Genomic DNA, 18649 nt, shown 5'->3' with positions numbered 1-18649 from the left:
CACCCCTGGGCTGACAGAAAAAGCAATTTGAGCAACAAGCGTTGTAAAACTTGATGTAAAACTTGTCAGCATGCCCTAAGTCACTGTTTTGAAACTTTTAGTGTAAGAACATAACCTTGATCAGGTTCAAGACCTATATGTCAATTCTAATTCTGAAGTCAAACCTTATCAGCCCTTATTATAAAGTCCTTTTGATGGTTTTTTCTATAGAATGCCCCACCTCCCCCACCCAGTCTCCAGACCACTACCTGCAGCAAAGGGAAACTTTCAGCAAGACTGGCACTCAGAGCGTTGGAAGAATTGAAGTCATCCTCCCTGATTCTCACTCAAGAGGCTCCACCACTGCTTTTGGTAGAAGAGGCACACAGAACCCCTAGCACAGGTTTAAAAACATTTGAAGTAACATCTAGTTCAGGGGTCTGCAACCTTTAAGACAAAAAGAGCCACTTGGACCCGTTTCCGAAGGGGAAAAAACTGGGAGCCGCAAAACTCGTCATTATAAAAATAACTTTTTTGTCACTTTTTTTTATTTCTTTGTTTGACCCCTCAGAATTACTCCTCCTCATAAAAATTAACAAGTTACCTTTTTTGTGTGTGTGTTCTTCACTCCCCTTCACTCCCAGCGTACATGCCCCCTTTCAATGCAGTGACCAGCGTACATGCCCCTTACAATGTAGCGGGCGGGCGGGAAGGTGACATCGGGATGGTGCGTGACTAAGCCAGATTTTGTCCTCATCCTGAAGTCAAATTTCGTATCTCAGATTCTATATAGTTCTATTGCTATGTGTAAGTACACAGAAAGGAATATGGATTTTACACACACACAACCTGCTCAATGGAATTTCCTGTGCTATGAGCAACACTTACTATCATCATGTGATCCACAGCTCCACATAACCTTGCAGAATAATACAGTAACCGTGGAACAGTAGAATGTGCCAGGTCCCTAGCCTCTTCTCCACTGAAAATTAAGTTTATGTCATTTATTAGGAGTCATTTCAGGTTTTGTACATTACATTTCTTTGGAATTTGACCCAGACTAATTGTCACTTGTTAAGCAGACCAGCAATTGTATTGTATACTCTCACTCATAGTAATGATCTCTAAGTCACTACTTAAGAGGCTATTGAGAGGTAAAATAATTGTGTGCATGAGCATTTGGTATGCAACTGTCTTAAAAGTAGATTAACCTGACAGCAATAAAACAAAACAGAGGATCAAAATTAGCATACACTAGCTGAGGAAGCACATGTGACAAAATGCCACACTCTCAATATTTTGATGTTCACTTCATGAGGTCGAAAAAAGGTACCATTCAGCATCCTTTCCTTGCCGGGGAACAATTTATAATGCTTTCATCTTGCCTACCTCCCATTTGTAGAGCTTACAGAACAAGCTTTTGTACTATTCACTTGGGACAGTGTTCCCTTTGGCATGGTGCAGCCCAAGTGCTATACTTTTTCATTCCACCGCTACCAAACAAAAAAACGGCTCTTGCCATGTTCGGAATGTGATAAGAGGTAACACAATTATCTTTTACCTTTGCCTTCCCAGAAATATGACGGTGTAAAAGACCAAAATAACCTTCCTGTGATAGCTAGTCACATCAAACTTCTTTCAGCTCCCAGCTTTTTAAGTTACTGCAAATAAGACTGGCTTACTTAAAGCAGAAGCTGTTTTGGTTTAAGTTGTCATTCTGGGCAAAAGGCAGCCCATATATCTAACAAGTCATACCTCACTATTTAATTGTAGACATCCCTGTAGCAACACGCAGCAGCTGAGCTGTGCCTAACTTTTATTCTTTGGCTTTCTACTAAATGCTAACTTCTAGCCCATGCCTGCATGGTTCAATTTTTGTGTGGAGTGTATCTTAATTCCACAGGTTAATGAGGGTAGATTTCTGAATAAAGAAGTCCTTCAGCAGAAATGGCATCACCAAGGCCAACGGTCCGCAGGGGATCTTTGCACACCAGAACAGGAGTGTAATGGAATGTTACCCCATCCCTGTGCCATTCTGACACAGGCTCGTGGGGATTTAAGGAGACTGTAGAGGCCTCCTCCATCTTAGAAGTGGCAAACTCCAGTGGCGCTTTAAGGAAAACTCTGCTGGCATCAATGGTTTGGGTGGCACAAGCTTGTGTCCCTGCTACTCTTGCACCAGCAGCAACAGCTGCCACCTGGTTGGCCCAATATCCATCCACAGTAACTAGGAGGTGATAGGCCAAAGTGTGAAAGTGGATACGAGTAAGATCTGATGCCTTCCCAGGAGTCCTTCCATGTTCCTTCAAGATCCAGAAGACAATGTCACTGACAACACCCACATCTGGGACACCATTCCAGGAAGCCAGTGAGGCATGTGGTCCAGAGGCTGCTTGAGTGAGGAACAGTAGCTCCTGTTCATTCAAACCAACTGAGTTCACAAGAGGGAAGACCTGCTAACAAACAGAGCAAGTGACAGATTGGCTTCAGGGGAGTCCAATTTTTAGATTAGGCTTTGACAAACGTATAGGAACCACTGCATGCAAAGCTAGCGTAACATAAGAACGTAGGAAGAACCTTGCTGGATCAGACCAAAGGCACATCAATCCAGCATCCTGTTCCCACAGTGACCAACCAGATGCCCATGGGAAACCCAAAAGTAGAACTGGTGTGCTACTGTACTCTCCCCATCTGCAATTCCCAACAGCTGGTATTCAGGGGCATACAGCCTCTGGCAGAAGAGGTAGAGCGTAACCTTATCTTCTATGAATTTGTCTAATTCTCTTTTAAAGCCGTCCATGTAGGTGGCCATTGCTACCTCTTATACAGCAAATTGCATAAATTAATTATGAGGTGTGAAGATGTACTTTGTCCTTGATCTTCCAACATTCAACTTCATTGATTGGGCCAAGTTAATTTATCATGAGAAAAACCTTTTTTATATCCATATTCCACATCATGCATAATTTTATATACCTCTATCACGTCCCCTCTTACTGCCTTTTCTCTTAATAAAAAGCTACAAGTGTAACCTTCCCTCATAGTGGAGTTGCTCCATCACCTTGATCATTTTGGTTGCCTTTCTCTGAAGCTTTTCTAGCTCTACAATGTTGTTTTTGAGGTGAGGCAAACATAACTTTACATAGAATTCCAAATGTGGCCACACCATAGATTTCTATAACAGCATTATAATACAGGCAGTTTTATCTTCAACTGCTTTGCTAATGATCCCTAACGTGGCATTCACCTTTTTCACAGGTGCAACACACTGTTCTGACACCTTCATCAAACTATCCACTAAAACTCCAAGATCTCATTCCTGGTCAGTCAGGGCCAGTTCAGATCTCAAGAATACATATGTGAAATTTATACATATAATTTTGCTGCAATGGACATCATTTTATACATGCTTATTTTGAAATGCATTTGCCATTTTACCACCCATTCCCTCAGTTAGGAGGTGTTTTTTTGAAGTTCTCCACAATCCAACAATTTGTTATCAACAACAAACTTTGCTCCCTCTTTTCTCACCCCTAGCTCTAGAGCATTAATGCAAAAGTTAAAAAGCATAGGTCCCAATATGGATTCTTGGGATACTCCACTTGCTATACCCTTCCATTGAGAAAACTGTCCATTTATTCTTACTCTCTATTTCTTGTTTCTTAACCAGCTGCTGATCCACAAAGGACTATGTATTTTGACTGCTAAGCTTAGTAGTAAGGAAGTTTGTCAAAAGCTTATTGAAAGTCTAAATACACAGTTTCCAATTGATCACCTCTGTCTGCTTGTTGACTCAAATGACTAACAGATTAGTGAGGCAAGACTTTTTGAGGAGAGTACAAGAAGTTTGTTGACTAGAAGTCTGAGGTACAGGTCATACCCTGCCATTTAGGTTACCTGATGAATGATTGCGCTCATAAGTTCTGGGTCAGTCATACTGGCCAGTTCCAGGTGTACGGGTACACCCATGGGAATGTCAGAGATGGAAGCTACAGCCTGCAGAAAACAAAGGAAAAAACTTAATAGTAGGAAAAAAGAGGGTGGAGAGAGAATGACCTTGATAAAAAGTACAGTATTATATATGCTGCAGATATAGTCATATTTATAAAGCTGCAATCCCATAAAAGTAGTCTAATGGAATTCAACAGTCTAATTGAACCCTGAGGGCTTACTTCTCAGTGGACATGTATAGGATTGCCCAGTAAATGAGCTAGTGGACAGAGGCCCACACATATCCTAGAGTGCTACAAAATTAAAAACAAGTCCTTTGTAGGGCAATGACTGTACCTAATGCCCTGCACAGTGACAAAAGGACCAACGGAGTGCACCTTGGAATGCCTTACGAGTCTGAGGGAACAAGGTGCTCTTACCTCTAGGAGTCTCTTCTGACGCATCTCCTTTGTCTGTCCCTCCATCATATGCAGACCTGAGAGGACCACCAAGTCAGGCTGGAACTCCTCCAGACTGGACACAAATACCTCCAGCATGTTCATGGCCCCATTAGATAGGTCATGAGAGAAGATAAAGCGGTTGGCATTCGGGGCTTTCAGCTGCCCCCACTCTTCACCTAAGGAATACCCCCAAAAGACACACAATTATATGGTATCCCTATAGATAGGCCATTGAATTACAGTTTGACCTTTCATCAGAGTAGCAAGTAGGGTGGGTTTTATTTCTCCCCATCTGCGTCCTCCTGCAGGATACAAATATCCACACCACATTACTCAATGCACTATTACAAACTGAAGTATTTAAACATACGAAGAGCCTAATGGATCTGGCCAATGGACTATCTAGTCCAGCATTCTGTTCTCACAGTGGCCAACCACATGCCTTTGAGAAACCCACAAGCAGGATTTGAGTACAACAGCATTCTCCCCTCTTGTGGTTTCCAGCAACTGATATTCAGAAGCATTGCTGCCTCCAACTATGGAGGCAGAGCATAGTCATCATGGCTAGTAGCTGTCAATAGCCCAGTTTCCCAGGAACTTGTCTAATCCTCTTTTAAAACCATCTAGGTTAGAACATTACTGCCTTGTGTGAGAGCGAGTTCTAGTGTTTAACTATGCACTGCATGGAGAAGTGCTTTCTTTTATATGTCCTGAATTATCCAACATCCAGCTTCTTTGGATGTACACAAGTTCTAGTGTTATGAGATTGGGGGGGGGGCTTCTCCATCCACTTTCTCTATGCCATGCATCATATATGAACTTCTATCATGTCACCTCTCGCTTGTCTTTTCTCTAAACTAAGAAGTCCCAAACACTGCTACCTTTCTTCATAGGGGAGTTGCTGTGTCCCCTTCATGAGACTCCCACTAAGTCTCAATAGTTCAACAATTTGATTCTTAAGTACCTCTACCCTTGCTGAATGAAGCCACATTGTTTGAAGCCCAAGGCATTTCCAAGAGATGCTGTTTAAGAATATGCAAGCAAGCCATGCCCTGCTGAACTGCCATGCATTAGTAATTTAACATGAAAGCAGAGTGCTATCCCTTTAGCCACAGCTCGTGAATTCCTCACAATCTTGAGAGGATTTGAATCCTACAGTCAGCTGCAGCCTTCAGTGGGCATGAGGGAAAATTCTATGCTGAACAACAAAATGTGAGATAAATTAATGTGGATCAATGAACAATAACCTGGGTTTGGAAGCTGGGTTTATCCTAATAATTACATGGCAATATTGGCTGCATTTTTTTTTCTCTTTCAAGAGACCTTTTTAAAGAAGTGAAATCTCTCTCCTTTCTCCATCTCAGATACAGTAATCCAAACACTGGCAGCTTTGATTCTTTCAAAGCCCAGATTTGCAAATGTGTTTGTGTAGCAGCTGCAACCCTGGACACATATCTCTTTTGATTCTCTTGCAATGAATGTTTTTAGCCAAGAGGGAAGAAATGTGATCATCTGGTTGTTGCCATAATTTCAGGGGCTGCCTACTAAGACAGTTGTCTATACTGGAGCAAACCCACAATCTACAGGCATTTCAGACCAGTGCAGTGCTAGAATTTTGGGGAAAGAGGTGATGCCCCTTACTGAATTCCACAAATTACAGCAAAATCATACCCCACCCATAGCTTTATAAAATCAGTAGCTAAGACGCCCACACCTTCTGCTCATCTCTGTAACTCTCTCTGCTCCCCCTGTAAATTCCAAGTGCCAAACCTATGAGAGCTCTGCTCATGCTCAACTTGCATAAATGTGCACAACTAACAGGATTGGGCACCATATACAGGGGAAAGTGCTCTTGTGCTTGAGTTCTGCTTGTGGGTTTTGTTGTAAACAAAATCTGGTCTTGTTCCATTACGGGGTACACAAGAGCCCTTATAGAGTCCTTTGTAGGTTCTCCATCGGTAGGAGAAAATAATAGAGGTCAACCAGAGAATATTGAGAAACAAAGCAGCTAGTAAGCCTGATCTTTATTAACGCTGTTGCAACAGGGTGCTCCCTTCACACACAGGAGAGCGGAGAAGGACCCAGAACAAAGGTGTGCCTGCCCTTATATAGACATTTTAAATTGCCTGCCCTGGAGTCCAAGACCACCCCAGAAACATCATACATACATCAGAGAAGGGGTGTAGCCCAAGACCATCCCCCAGATACATCATATCTGCATTACAGAAAAGGTGGTCTACAACAGAAATTCGAATTTTGTTGTTTTTCCTGTCTGCCAGGTTATCTGATAATGCCTTATCTGATTGCCTTTCCTGGTAGTCTGGCCCTTCCTTTGAGATGGTAATTACTTATTTCCTGAGACAATGGGAAGGTTTCTTTCACCTCCTCCCTCCTTGCAGAGAAACATTTGGTCAGTTTGGGAGTCAACATGGTTTCAGGACTGTCTTCCTGTGCTGCTCCAGACATGTGGTTTATATATTTATGTACGTGTTTGCTTGCTACATTTATTATAAATCTAAAACCTTAAAATTCTTCTAACAGTTTCCACAGGCAACTGTTTGACCATTGTTGAGAACAGGATGCTGGAGTGAATGGGCCACTGGCCTGGTCCAGCAGGCTCCTCTTAACATTTTTAGCAGTTAGGAATTCAACACAGTCAGTTTATTTTTTAATATGTGGGAACCAGTCATGCTCCTATTCTCTGTGTATCAAGCAAAACTGGGAGCACAAGAATGCTTTTAGAATTATCTTTTAGAAAGAAAAGCATGATAGAAATGATGACTTGAAATAAAATGTGCACTGGAGACACAATCATGCCCAGCATTTCATTCTCACAAAGCATATATTCAATTTGCTCTGAGAAGAAGCCAGTTATCACTCATCCACAATGCCATAGGAAGAAACTAAGAAATGTTCTCAATTACCACCAACCAAGCCAGGAATTTATAAGAAGATCAAGTGAATTCTGGGTTATAGGTTTCATTCCAACTCCACTTAAAGAAAGATCATTTAGATTTTTCACTTTGAAACATGCAGGCACACTAAAGACAAAGAGTATAGCAATGCTGTAGAAAACAGAGGAAGAAGAGCATTTTTGGGGCTCTAGTTCAAATGGAAAAGAGCAGCTTGCTGCAGCTTATGCTGCTTCTTCACCCAGCAACCTAGGAAGCTGCATAAATCCAGCAGGAGTACAAGACTCCAAAACTGGCAGCTCTAATTCTAATTTAGATTATGCTTGACTGCTAAGAAATTTACTTGAGATGTACATAATAAAGTCAAAAATAAACTAGGGTTATAATCAGTACCACTGTGGCATCTAAGCAACTTTAAAAAAACCCTCAAGTTTACAAAAATCTGAAATCAGTGAACTCTGCCAAACAAATGCATATTCCCCAGTAAGTTAACCTAAACACTTCAAAGAACAGGATTTCCTCACTCTCTAACCCTGACAGCATCTAGGAAGAATCAGCACACTCAATGAACTGTTCCCAAGATAATAAAGTACTCAGAAGGGAAGTACCACGTGGAGCTACACCACTTAAAAAAAGAGTCACTTCTAAGAAGCTAAGGCTCCACCCAGAACACTTGCAACAGAAACACTTGCAGCAGTAACACATAAATTTTAGGTTACTCCTCCACGCACTTACAAAGTTTAGAAACAGCAAAATGACTCATCACCTACATGCTAACATATCTGATAATCAGCATTTTTGTCATTTAAAGCGGAAGATTCAGTTTTCAGACAGAATATCATAAAATATCAATCTAATCTAGATTATCTTCTTGCAAGAAGTTTTGCAAAAACTCGTTGCAGAAATGGGTCATTTTCACATTGTATTTCAAGTAAAAAAAAAATGTAACTGCTTAATGCTCTGAATTCTTTTTCTGGAGCACAACGTTCACTGCCAAAAGTCATCACAACTTTCATATTGGGCTTCTCCTCAAACTCTACTAAATGAAACTAGGTAAATGAAATCAGAAATCATCTCACCAATTTCCACACAGTGAAATAAAATGAAATTATTGTTTTCTACTTTCATACTGAGTAACCTGTAACAGAACCACCAATTTATAAAAGCAGACCTATTCACAACACTCACTATAGGAAATAAAGATCCTGATTGCATCAGATCGCTTGGTGCTGTACTACAATGGGCGTGGTGCACTGGTGTCACTGCCAGTTTTTTCTTCCTTCAGTAGACTTTTTCAGTAGAATTTCTCTAGAAATTCACATTTCAACTCAGATACAATTCAAGTTTAAATGGTCCCATATGCTCCTCTTTAATAAGCATGGATCCTTTCCAAAATGCTTCTTCTGCGCAAACAGCAAGTCAACAGCCATTCAGAAGCATGTGTCATATTCACAATTGTATTTTGCCATTTTTAGATATATGTTGATCCAGTACCCACATTTATGTGAGTATGTGGTGTTGTTGGCATTTTTATGCAGCCCTTCAGCCAAAAAAATTCTCTAAGGAAGGCTTACAAATACTAAATGAGCAGAAAATCCATAGCCTCAGGCTCATAATTTGAGACAACACAAATGGAAAAGAAACTATTAATGAGACTGATCCAAAGTGGTGCAAACCAACTCCCTGGGAAGAAGGCCAAACCTCCTGGGAAGAAGGCTGGACCAAAATGGGGATATTTTGTGTACCCACGTTTAGGAAAAACACATCATACTGCTTCATCCTGAATTTGAAAGGGCTTATTGCACAGAGTTTGATCTTGGACCTGAGTGACATTTTATAACAAGTAAACATGGGTGGAGTGTTCCTGGGACACCATGAGTTAGTTAAATGTCACAGGAGCTTTTTCATTTACTCAGTCTACTGTTTGCAGAAAAGATATGGTGTTTGTGCATTCTCAGGAAGCTGAAAAAGAAATACTATTGATCTAATTAATCCAATGTATTAGAAACAAGCTCTCATTCTTGCAGCATGGTTGTTTTTTGATATGGCATTGGACTCTGGGATTATGTGGGGCAGGGTGTAACCTCCTGCCTGACACCAGCATGTGCTAGGATCATCACTCTCATACAGTAGGGAACTGCCTATCTGTCACATGGATACCCTCACTGCTCAAAACAAAGCCAAACCTCTTGCTCCCCCCCCGCCCCTCTTGCTCCCCCCCGCCCCCCCGGCAGTTGAACCAAATTACTCAGTAGTCATGGACTTTCTGTACCAGAGTTCAAAGTGTGACTCACTCTATCAAGAACTCCCTTCGCTCATGCACCTACTTCACAATGCAATCTCCATGTCCAATTTTAATTTAAGCTGCTAAAAGCTTAAAACTGATAGCAGAGACCCTGGATCAATTTCAGATGAATCAAACCAAGGCTCTGAATAACTGAACCACATTCTATATTGGGCTACAACTAACAAACAGCAGTATTTTGTGAAGAACAAGGGATTCTTCATCAATGGAACCAAAGTACCTCAATGCTGCACTTGCAGTGTCTTCAAAAAATGTAATCAGGGCTTCTATATTAGATACTCTCACTTCCTAAGAACATCACAACTGGGAGTATACAAATTATATTTCTAGTTTCCATAGCAGGTTTGGTTGTCACATTTTTCTAAGCACATTTAAAAAGAGAAGGAGAATTTACATTTCCTAGATGATGTTACGAAGCAAATTACGATTTTGATATGGAAAGCAGCTCACAGCAAATACACAACACTTGAAAACAGCTTTCCAAGCAATTCTTCAACATAGAAAAATGTAAAGCTATACACATACACTGCATGAAGACCATTAAGCAATTGCCTTCTTTAATTTAGCACCAATTTTCAAACTAATGCTGATCATATAATATAGCAGTTTCTTTCAGTGCTCAATGTACATACATAAACACCTGTAATCTTTATGGTCACAATACAAAAGGTAGGCCACTACTATAAAACTCAAATTACAAATGGGAAGATGAGGCCGAGAGATCCTGGTTACCCAGTGGGTTCACAGCTGAAAACTGAAGCAGACTTACCAGTTGATAGCTAGCTCACTTCTTAAGCACTGTGCTACACCAACAACACAACACATTAATGCTGATATATATACAAATACAGTGGTACCTTGGGTTACGAACAGCCTAGCCAACAAACTTTTTGGATTACGACCATTTCAAACCAGGAAATGAGTGTTCCAGGTTGGGGGGGGGGGTTTGCTTTTGTTTTGTATACGAACGTACTCCTTTCGGAGGTGCACTTCCATTTTGAGTGCCACACCTCCGTTGTCCGGCAGAGAAAGGGATCGTCACAGCGTTTCCCGCAGTGAGGGAGAGAAGCTGCGTGCCCGCAAACCAGCTGGCTCTCCTCTGGGAAAACCACGTGGCCTTTCCATGCACCTCCGTCTCCCAAGCGGCTCAGCAGCAAGAAAATGTTCCCTCCGCCCGGCCAGGCTGCAGGAGGAAGGCGCTCTGCTCACAGAACGGTGGCGGCTGCTCCCCAGGAACTATGTGGAGGCGTGCGTACAGCTGCCTTGGCTGCCCGCCCCAGTTAAGTTGGATGAGGCAAGTCCAGCTGGCCGCCGTTCTGCGCACCTGGGAGTAAGCGCCATGCAACTTAATGGCACTTTCTTCCGAGTAAACACGTCCGGGGAAGAGAGGCGGGCGGGTTGGATGGAGCTCGCACACTGCCTTTGTCCAGCCTCGGGAAACATTCTCCTCCCATAGCAGCATGGGATGTTGCACACCCACAAAGCAGCTGGCTCTTGTCTGGGGAAACCATGCGACAGAGCGCCTTCCTCCCGCAGCCTGGCTAGGCAGAGGGAAACTCCCCCGCCCCCGCCGCTGTGGGAGGCGTGCGCTCTAGGGAGCATTTCCCGCATCAGCGAGGGGGGGGGGAATCTGTGTGGATCCCAATTCAGCTGCTGATTGATTGACTGATTTGATTGTGGAAATGGATAAAAGCCCCCCATCCAAACAATGACTATAATCAGTGCAGGTAAGAATTTTTTTTAATTTTCATTTTTATTCTCTGCAATACTGTCTTATTTATTTTATAGTACAGTACATTGATTATTGCTTTCATTTTATGATCAATGGCCTTGTTAGATAGTAAAATTCATGTAAAATTGCTATTTTAGGGGTTGCTTTTCATCGCCTGGAACGGATTAATCCATTTTCCATTACTTTCTATGGGAAAGCACACCTTCGTTTAAGTACGCTTTGGTTTAAGAACGGAATTCTGGAACGGATTAAGTTTGTAAACCAAGGTACCACTGTACAGCTTTGGGCCTTTTGCATCTTTCAATAAAGCATACCTGCTCGATACTCCAAAATGAGGTGAAATTCATCAAATTCTTGCATTGATTCTGGAGGGACGATTACATTTTCATCAAGCAGCTCATGCAGCTTAGGACCAATTGGGCCACACAGCAGAACCTACAAATCAACCAATTGATACCAGTTAACTGTTATCATCTCTGTTTAGTGCAATCTTCAGCGAGATGGTCCTCACTCTAATAGAGACACTATAAACTGGATTCCAATGCATTCACTTTTCTGTCCTGTTCCAAATAGATGAAATATGTGTGTAGACTGGTCATACAGTTCTATTGTCAGAATATTTCAAAATAAAATAACCATGTGTAACAAGCTCTCAGATTCCAAAGCCCATTCTGAAGAAACAGTTGAGCATCAAGTGTGGGGGGGTGGGGGTGGGGAGAAGTCAACTCACTTAACAACCAATACACCAATAAGCACCCTAATATGACATTTCCACACTAGAAGGCAAATTACAAACATGATATGGATCACGTCCACAGTTGAGATGTTAAGTCAACTTTCCTATGAAAATGGACATGTCTTTTGCTTCTCTGTATATCCGAATTAGCTTAAAAGACATTTAGTACTACATCTTTATCACCAACAATAAGAGTTCTATGTTGTCTGGAAATGGAAGTACTAAGAACACAGCTTTTCTCCTATCCATGGGACTGATGAGCATGCGAGTTTGAACACTGTCTGGCTTCTTCTCTAACAATGAGTTCTTCCTATTAAAAAAAATAAATGAAGCCATGCAGAGCTTCTTGTACTAGGAATATGTGGGACACGGGCAGGAGGGAGGAGACACACAAACAATTTTGCATATCAAAATCTCATAGCACAAGTTATTACTACTACTGCAAGGTTGGCAGATGTTGGTCATCCCTGGCCATTGGCCACACTGGCTAGGGTTTATGGGACTTGTAGTTCAGGAACATCTGGAGGGCCACCCCTATTCTAAAAGACCATGTATACTGATGTCATAATATGAATAGCTACTATTACATATAACGGCTGAAATAAGCAGACAGTTCCCAATAACTTGGTCCACTAAGTTACATATACAAATGTATATGGACACTTGGAAAAAGTGACATTCCACTACAGATTGATTCCTTTTGACATTCCAAGTACATCTCTATGCACAATACTAGAGGTAAGAAAGAAGTAATAACCCCTTCTTCCAAAGAGTCAAGTGAAATATTGTTTAGAACTTTCCTCCAAGTTCTTTTAATTTCCTGGTATGTCTAATCACATTTGTTCACTCAGCAGCTCCACACATTCTGCTACCAAGCTGCAATTGCTGTTTTCTCAGCCATATACTGCTTCTCATACTCAGAGGCCTGGTTTTATTTTTTATTAGAGTAACATACTTCACACGTGTGCCTCTCAGCTAGAGATGCCAGGAAGCAATGGTAGTTACACTTTAGTAAAGTAACTTGCACAACTGCCTTTGCTTGTGCTGTTTTTATTTATTTCATACATTATTACCCAGCACTTTGCCCATGTGCTACTCATTGCCTAAGCATAATCAAAAAGCCAGGCATGGCACCGGAGTGCCTCAAGCAATAGCTACAAGCATGTGCATCACTAGAAGAAGTTTGTGTCATCAAAAGGAAAATGAACTTTTCCACTGAAAAATTCTTCTGCATCATGCCTGCATTTTTACTGGATAAAATGGGGACAAGGATTACATGTTATGTTCAGGATTTTAAATAGGAAAACCAATGAGAGGAGGTATACAGTTATAGGCAATCAGTGAGGGTTGGCATTTGATATTCTTACCTTTAGGTCTGGATTTGTTGCAATTTTCTGGCCAATGAGAGCAGCATTGCCTCCCACATACAACTGTTAAGACACAAATTTGTGCACACATTTAATCTGCAATTTCTACATATTTTTACATGATCACAGTCCTTTGCAAAGTTTTATATGTGTACTATCAAGAATATAACCATAGTTATCAGTGGAATAAATACGTTCACTTATCTAACTACTAGTATGCCAAAGCTGCAGCAAGGCTGCTCTACTCACTTTGGCCACTGACTGCTTGGCTCTCACAAACAGTTAAGACCCCTAGATCTTTTTCACATGTACTGCTAGTAAGTCAGGTTTTCCCCATCTTATATTTGTGCACGTGGTTCTTCCTATCTATGTGCATTACCTTACATTTGTCCCGACTGAAATTCATTTTGTTAGCTTGGGCCCAGGTCTCCAATCCGCTGAAGTCATTTATAATTCTGTTCTGTGTTTTGTGGCATTAGCTACCCCTCCCAGTTTGGCGTCATCTGCAAATTTGATGAGCATCCCCTCAATTCCTTCATCCAAGTAGTTTATAAAGACGTTGAACAAAAGCGGGGATGGAACCCTGTGGCACCCCACTTATCACTTTTGTTCCAGGACGACGAGGAACCATTAATGAGTACCCTTTGGGTTTGGTCAGTCAACCAGCTACAAACCCACCTAACGGCTACCTTGGTCAACCCACATTTTACCCACATTTTACCAGCTTCCTCACAAGAATATCATGGAGGACTTCGTCAAAAGCCTACTGCCAGTCTCAGCAGTAAAAACAAGTTATTCTAGAAACTCTAACTTTAGAAACAGGTTTTCCCAGAAGCAGTGGCTTTGTCTTGAAAGACTAGTTTCAACCCTTCCAACCTTTGGAAAAGTTTCATTTTTCTTAAGCTTTTTTGCATGTTGCTGCCTGCAACTTTAAATAATTAACATATATTTTGCAAGGCCAATCTTGTCAGACAGAATTTCATCTCTACAATACCGGGCAGTATTCTTAATAGTGTTATTAAGATACAATAGTGCATGAAAGTGACATTTTGAGAAGGGCTCATCACTAAGTGTATACAAAAGATGAAAAAACTGCAGGGCTCTTGATATATAGTAGTTTGTGTAGCATAAGCTTTGTAAAGCTTATTAGATTGCACTTTATATATCTGATGAAGCAAAGTTAACTCATAACAAATAAAATGCTTTGGGTCCACTATTTTCCCCATTCCACTCCATCCCTGCCAAACTACAGGAAAAAAGAATGATAAAATTATAGGGGAAATGGTTATTTGAGCACACAATCCTTTAAAGGAAGGCTAAATTCTGATGGTTTAAATATTCCAAAATAAGAATAACAACTATCACTTAATGATTCACTTTTCCCTGCAGTGAGGGGAGAGAAGTAAGCAAGGAAGCATGAGGCTGATTGCCAAGCTCTTTATGGAGACAATGTGCCTAAAAGACAGTTTGTGTCTTTTTGCTACTGCAGATTTACAGAGCTATTCTTCTGAAAAATGTGTACCATCAGCTGAAGGCCATACTTCCCCCCAAAATATCCACATAGTGGCTACTTAGCAGTTCTATGGCATGTTGCTAACTCCCAGTTTGGGGGCCTAGATAACAGTTCAAGCAAAATTAAAATAGACAGTGCTGCATATGTAAATTGGGGCTGTGTGCCTGCATGTGTGCTGCAAAGTGTTGGGTGGCTACACCCACCAACTGAAAGCCCTGGAAGGTTGCCAGGGATGGATGTGGCCCTGAAGCCAGAAAACAAGTCACTTCTGCTCTAGAGAGCAGAAAGAATAGCAAACAAAGGGAAAGCTAAACAATTTACCACAGAAGCTATAAAGAGGTATTGGATATATGAAGTATTATGTATCACAGAGGGCTAGAGTTTGCTCCAAGCTAGAGAATGTACCTGTGCCCCAGGATATGCTGAAGCAGTCTCTGCGATGTGGCGGAAGGACTCTGCATCACTGAAGAAGCGTTCTGCAGCAGCTCCCTTCCCCATGAAGTGGCTGAAGGCTTCCTTCAAATCTTTTGTGGAATGCAAGATTGAGTGGTCTTGCCCAACACCAGAATCTAGACCAAGGGCTTGCAGCAGCTTCACACCAGAAAGGACGACATCTACACAGGCATTGACCCTACCAATAACAGAAGATGAAAAGCTATAATCTAGGCTAATTTTTAAGGAACATATCTACAAGGATACATGCATTCAAGCTTATTTTGCAGTTTATTGACATAAGTATTCTGTAGAGTTTAACAAACAACACTGAGGAATCATATTGCTACTATTTACTTACAATGGAGATATATGCATGTCTGTTCATAAGTAAGTCGTACTGAGTTCATGAGAGTATGAAATTGCAGCTGAAAGTTAGATTTTTCATAAATTCTGTATTTGAGAAATGGACCTCTGAGTGTTTAAGCTTTCTGTCTTGTTTGCTGGGCACGGCCCCCACAGTGTACTGGCTATGAAAGTTGAGGGGTGCTCACATGAGATCTCAGGGGAACTTGGATGGACTTGTGAAAGCATCCCAGAACTGGTGCACCAAGAGAGCCTTGCCTCCAAACAAGGCAAAGAGCTTAAAGGCTCTTTTCATGCTGGGAAAACCCAGTACAAAAATAACTTCCTTGCTTGCATTTAACTTGCACAACAACAACAACAATAATAATAATAATAATAATAATAATTTATTATTTGTACCCCGCCCATCTGGCTGGGTTTCCCCAGCCACTCTGGGTGGCTTCCACAGAGACCAAAAATACACTAAAATGTCACACATTAAAAACTTCCCTGAACACAAGCTTTCCCACCACTATCTGACCTTCCCTTGCAATGCACAACCGCACAGAATTGTGTTCTAATGCATGCTCTTAGTTTACACTTAGTTTATACAAAGTAACATCAAGGCTCAGTAGGACTGGCTAGTGTCCTACATTGAAGTTTGCACCCTAATATGTGCCCTAGAGTATTCACCTGGCAAACATGCAGGGGATCCTCAGTAGTCAAAAATACATGGAAACAGGTTTCTCCACAGCAGAATATGTAAGGACCACTGCTCTACAGCAGAAATGTTTATTAGCTAGTGTTCCAAAGAACACTCAGGGAGATCTATACACAATAATTTAAGACATCACTCACCCAACAGCAACTCTGTTCCACTGTTTGCCCGGCTGGGTGATAAGCACTTCCCAGGCAGCTGCCATGCTGCTCTCTGGGGACGTAAGATCCCCCTGCAGCTGATATAGGAAGGAGCTTGAGAGATACTTCAGCACTGAATCTGGCAGATCAGAGTCCAATAGGAAGACATAGCCTGTAGCCAGAGCCAACAAGGCCACACAAACTGACTTGTTCCACATGCTGATGTCCTGAAGTGAAAGCTCAAGGTGAAGAGTGTGAATGAAGTTTATATGGCAGCTCTCTTAAGTCTGGCCTGAAAACTGGTTTTCTCCACATCTGCCACCTTCATGTTTATAATTGTTCACAACCTATAAATAAATATTTAAACATGAGCATTAGACTTTGTATAGCAAACCCCACCTCATGATCACATCCTTCTAGTTTGCTAGGTTCTTATTTTTGCTTTTTCCTTCTCCTTCCTCCCCCTGCCTCTAGGTTTATTATACTTCTCTATTATATTTATTAATTTCCTTATACTGTACAATAAGTTATGGGGTGGGGGTGAAGAAGACCTACTGAATTAGTTGTGCGGGAAATTGCACCTGGCACTCACTCAAGTTATGAAAAGGTCTGACCCAGAGAGATGAGGGGGTACTGAGAGAGATAGACAAGTGTTGGGCACATATGTGTGTGTGTGTACAAATAGGTGTATGTGTATATATGCGTGTAACCAGAGTCGGATTTAGGAAGGTGTAAATGCCCCCCCCCAGGGCGTACAACCAAAGGGATGCAAAATAACACCACCACCATCTCTATTTATACGGGTACCTACTCAATTATTGTGAATATAATATATATATTTTTTGGGGGTGCCCGCCAAACTTTGTTCTGGCTCAAAGCGCCCTATTACCGAAGTCTACCCCTTGTGATATATAAAAGATATAGATACCTACTCTCCCCCCGCCCCCTCTTTTCCTCTTTGGCCTCGATTAGGAGGAAACGAAAGCAAGGAACGGGGACAGGAGGAGGAGGAGCCGGGGTCGGGGAGGGGGGGCGTCGGACCCTTCGTCCCTCCCGGCGTCGCTGGACTGCAGCTTCTCCCCCAACCCCCGACCCCGGGGCAACTCCGGTGGGAGCCGCCGGCGAGGGAGGCGGCGAGCGGGACGAGGGAAGGCGAAGGAGGGACTTGCAGGCGGCCTACCCTGCAAAATGAGCTTTCCTCCCTCCCTTTCGGCGCGCTTAGGGGACAGTCACCCCCCAACACGACCCAAGGGGGGGGGAAAGAAGCCCCCCAAGTCCCTTCCTCCCTTTCCCTGAGGGAAACCCCTCGCTGGCTTCCGGCGGAGAGAAAAGCGCGGGCTGGTTTACCTCACGGCTGAGGGGGCAGCAGGGGTCCGGCACCTTCCCGCCCCTCCCCGGAGCCCAGGCCGCGGGCTGCTCCCCTCAGGAAACGCGGCTCTTCCCGTCCCCGAGGAGAACCGCCGGCCGGCCGCGGGCCCTGCAGCGCCTCTCCGCCGCCCGAGGCTCTCGAAAGGCCGCCTCAGAAGCGGGCAGCTCCCTTACGCCATCTCCGTATCCCGCCGGCGGCGTTACTCAACCCGTTCGGCAGGAGCCCCCCCCCCCCCGCCCCGCCGCCTCTTTGCGGAGTTTGCGCAGCTTGCGCGGCTCTGCCTAACTCGCGCGGCGAGCTTTGCAGAATCGTCGGGCGCCGCAACTCGGAAGTCAGCCGGGCGAAGCTTAGCTGCCAATCAAAAGGGAACGTAACCAATCGTCGGGAGAAAGGGGTGGGCGACTAGATATGGAAAGAGGAAAGGAGGAAGAAAGGGGAGGGGGAGGAATGTACCATGAGGCGTTGCGAGGCGGGGGGTGTACGCATACATGTTCTCCTTAGTTGCTTGGACCAGTTTGGTGATGGTGATAAGGATGCCCTTTATAGAATCGTAGAATTGTAGAGTTAGTCAAAAAAGCTAAGATCATGGCCACTGGTCCCATCACCTCCTGGCAAATAGAAGGGGAAGAAATGGAGGCAGTGAGAGATTTTACTTTCTTGGGCTCCATGATCACTGCAGATGGTGACAGCAGCCACGAAATTAAAAGATG

General features: G+C 42.8%; 1 protein-coding gene across 2 annotated transcripts; it reads right to left on the bottom strand.

The window, feature by feature from the left end:
* Nucleotides 1-968: 968 nt before the first annotated feature.
* Nucleotides 969-18149, bottom strand: ADPGK (ADP dependent glucokinase). 2 transcript variants are annotated; one of them, XM_080980446.1, is made up of 8 exons: nt 17918-18149; nt 16571-16917; nt 15341-15566; nt 13423-13485; nt 11634-11754; nt 4350-4546; nt 3877-3975; nt 969-2435 (listed from the first exon to the last, which is right to left on the bottom strand). In XM_080980446.1, exons 2-8 carry the CDS (start codon nt 16786-16788, stop codon nt 1884-1886), a joined length of 1476 nt encoding a protein of 491 aa, XP_080836572.1. In that variant the 5' UTR covers nt 16789-16917; nt 17918-18149; the 3' UTR covers nt 969-1883. The 2 variants fall into 2 exon arrangements, with proteins under 2 accessions (XP_080836572.1, XP_080836573.1); XM_080980447.1 differs by having other exon boundaries at nt 969-2432.
* Between the last annotated feature and the right edge of the window lie 500 nt (nt 18150-18649).

This window comes from Podarcis pityusensis (assembly GCF_964106645.2).
Source record: "Podarcis pityusensis genome assembly, chromosome: 14".
Classification (NCBI taxonomy): Eukaryota; Metazoa; Chordata; class Lepidosauria; order Squamata; family Lacertidae; genus Podarcis; species Podarcis pityusensis.
Note: the sequence above shows the minus strand (reverse complement) of the source record. Positions and strands in the feature narration are given on the sequence as shown.